General features: G+C 42.8%; 1 protein-coding gene across 1 annotated transcript in view; it reads left to right on the top strand.

Annotated features, from left to right (window-relative positions):
• The window catches only part of LOC137999699 (uncharacterized), a 21836-nt gene that overhangs the window by 19056 nt on the left and 280 nt on the right, over positions 1–2500 (top strand). The window contains exon 2 of the mRNA XM_068845556.1: positions 240–2500. This exon is cut by the window's right edge and continues 280 nt beyond it. Within this exon, the coding sequence (XP_068701657.1) occupies positions 240–1003 (764 nt within the window). The 3' untranslated portion in view covers positions 1004–2500. The remainder of the gene's footprint in view (positions 1–239) is intronic.

The following is a 2500-nucleotide window of genomic DNA, read 5'->3' as shown; positions in this document are numbered from 1 at the left end:
CTCGCTTATACCATCACGATTTTGATTTTCTGGAGAAAACGGTTCCGTGTAAACACTTCCAAACCGCGTTCATGTAAACGCTGCCTAAAGAAAAGCACGCCTGATCGCACGTTACCCACAATCTGAAGCTTTGTGCTTGTTGACTAGGCAGAGATCGGTTAATTTATAGCGGGTTTTGTTTTAGCCGCAAAGGTGTTAACTTGCTCAAGTTCTTCTATCATTCTTTATCTTGGATTCAGGAGTAAGCACTGTGGCGGCTACACAAGCGGACCGACCAAATGCGTCCGTGTGGGACCAAATCAAAAAGCTTCTCGGTAACCAGACCTTCCTGTACGGTGTGTGCTTTGGATCCGGTTTGATGCTTGTTGTAGTCTTGGTACTTTTAGCCTGCTTTAGATGCTGCGCGAGAAAGATAAGTAAGAAGAAAAAGGCCTTACGAGAAGATGTCACATTCAACGAATATGGAATGTCGGCGAGAAGTAAGCCAATAGATTATGGTGGAACAGGGAAAGGTGCGGAACCACGTAGGGATGACATGGAAGGCAATCAGGCTCAAGTCGAAGACGATTACCTCGTACCAGTTGAAATACAGAATGAAATCCAACCTGGGACGACAAGTGGACGTGAAAACAGCGCGGAGCGAAGAGAAGGTCACGCTATTTACAACAATCAAGACAAAGAAAGACTTGTACCTTCTAATACGGCCACGCTTGAACGTGATGCCGCCGACGCCGACGTTGCGATGGATTTAGATGAAGACAATGACGATAGAGAATATTCAACACCATTTGATAAGGAAATGGGAAAAGTTCCCATTGATGTGCAAAAGTATCATTATCATCAACTGGACAGGATGTACGAAAACTGCATTCAAGGCAGAGTTTACATGAATCTCACTGCCAACAATAACAAAGGAGACAAACAGGGGGGTTCGGAAACTGACGCAAAAGACAGAGACTTAGAAGAATGTCCCTCATCACCCAATTACATTAATGTCGAATAATCCAAAGATTAAGCTTTGCTTCACTCAGTGATTGGTTCAAAGTTCTCGCGCCATTTTTTCAACCAATCAGAAGTGAAACCAAAACTAATCGTGGCTCACGCTTGCACATTTTCCCGCGCTTTGTGTCGGCTACGTGTATAATTACTTCGAGTTTTGATTGGTTTACCGGATTGTCTCCGTTTTTTTTTTTTTTTTGATTGGCCAAAGTAATTACTTTGGTTTTGGTTTTACGACACTCGATTGAAACTCGCTCTGAGCTTTGCGTCAATGGCGAACGGCAAACGTCGACTTGAAAAATTGCTGTTTGTCCGATCAGGAGCTCAGACCGAGGGCCCTCTCCTTCGAATAATCGTCTTCTCAGATAGTTTTGACGGGTTCTATTTGACGTCACGGCGGCCATGTTGATGTACAGAACAATGCTGTAAAATGTCTTTTGGGAATTTGACTCTATTATTATGCAAAACTTGTGGAACCATTTCCTTTTGTTTTGTACACCAACATGGCCGCCTCATCACGTGGATGGAAACCAAGAATTGTGTCTGTTGGCCAATTAACGTACACTGTCTCCTTTAGGTCACAATTGAGTAAATTAAGCAATAAAAGTAATAGCCCATTTCCGCGTTGCCGCGTGCTTTAGTTTCAAAGCGAGTCCTGGTGCTCAACCATTCAAATGGAAATGAGTTGGGTATTCTTATGCAGATCAAACTCATTTCCCTTTCAATGTACCATTTTCAAATTCTCACGGCTGGACTGGATCTAGCTTGGAACGGAGACTAATGCGGGCAAATCTTTTCAAATGCAAATTGATTTGCCCACATTAGCCTCCATTTCATGCTAGATCTAGTCTAGCCGTGAGGATTCGAAAATGGTCTATTGTTGAATATCAAGACTCACTTTGAAACCGAGACAGACAGCAACTCGGAAATGGTCCATTAGATCTGAGTAAAACGGTCGTTAAGTCGAGGATCAAAGTTCTACTCTCCTGACCCGACCAGGAGAATGCAACTCCAATATGAGGTCCATCTAACGGCATTTTCACAGACCGAGCTATTTTTAGACGAGTTCTTAAATAAGATTTGGCTTTCACGACCGGCCATTCTCAATCTCATGGGTAGTAATTTCTGATGCCAGACTTGCGATTAGCTGGAAAGGTCTGGTTTCGCGGGGAAATCACTCTAACAATAACTCGGTCTGTAAAGACACCGTTCCACAGATACAATGAAGTTGTACGTTCCTAACTATGGGCTTCTGACCCAACTCAATGAAACATTTTCAATTTTACGTCATTTGTCACCTATTCGCCAAGGCTGGCAAACACAAAGCCTAATCTCTCTGTTGACATAATTTCCCTGCCGGAAGAAAAAAAACCACGTTAGGGAGGCTAAACCCAGTTTCAGAAATTTTAAAAGACTGTTTTTAGAAGGATTAACTCTACAACACTATTCCGCGTAAAGGCTATTTTTTGGTAACATATGAAGCACCAATTGCAGCTCAACA

The sequence above is a fragment of the Montipora foliosa genome, chromosome 4 (genome assembly GCF_036669935.1).
Source record: "Montipora foliosa isolate CH-2021 chromosome 4, ASM3666993v2, whole genome shotgun sequence".
Lineage (NCBI taxonomy): Eukaryota > Metazoa > Cnidaria > Anthozoa > Scleractinia > Acroporidae > Montipora > Montipora foliosa.
This window is presented reverse-complemented; position numbering and strand designations above follow the sequence as displayed.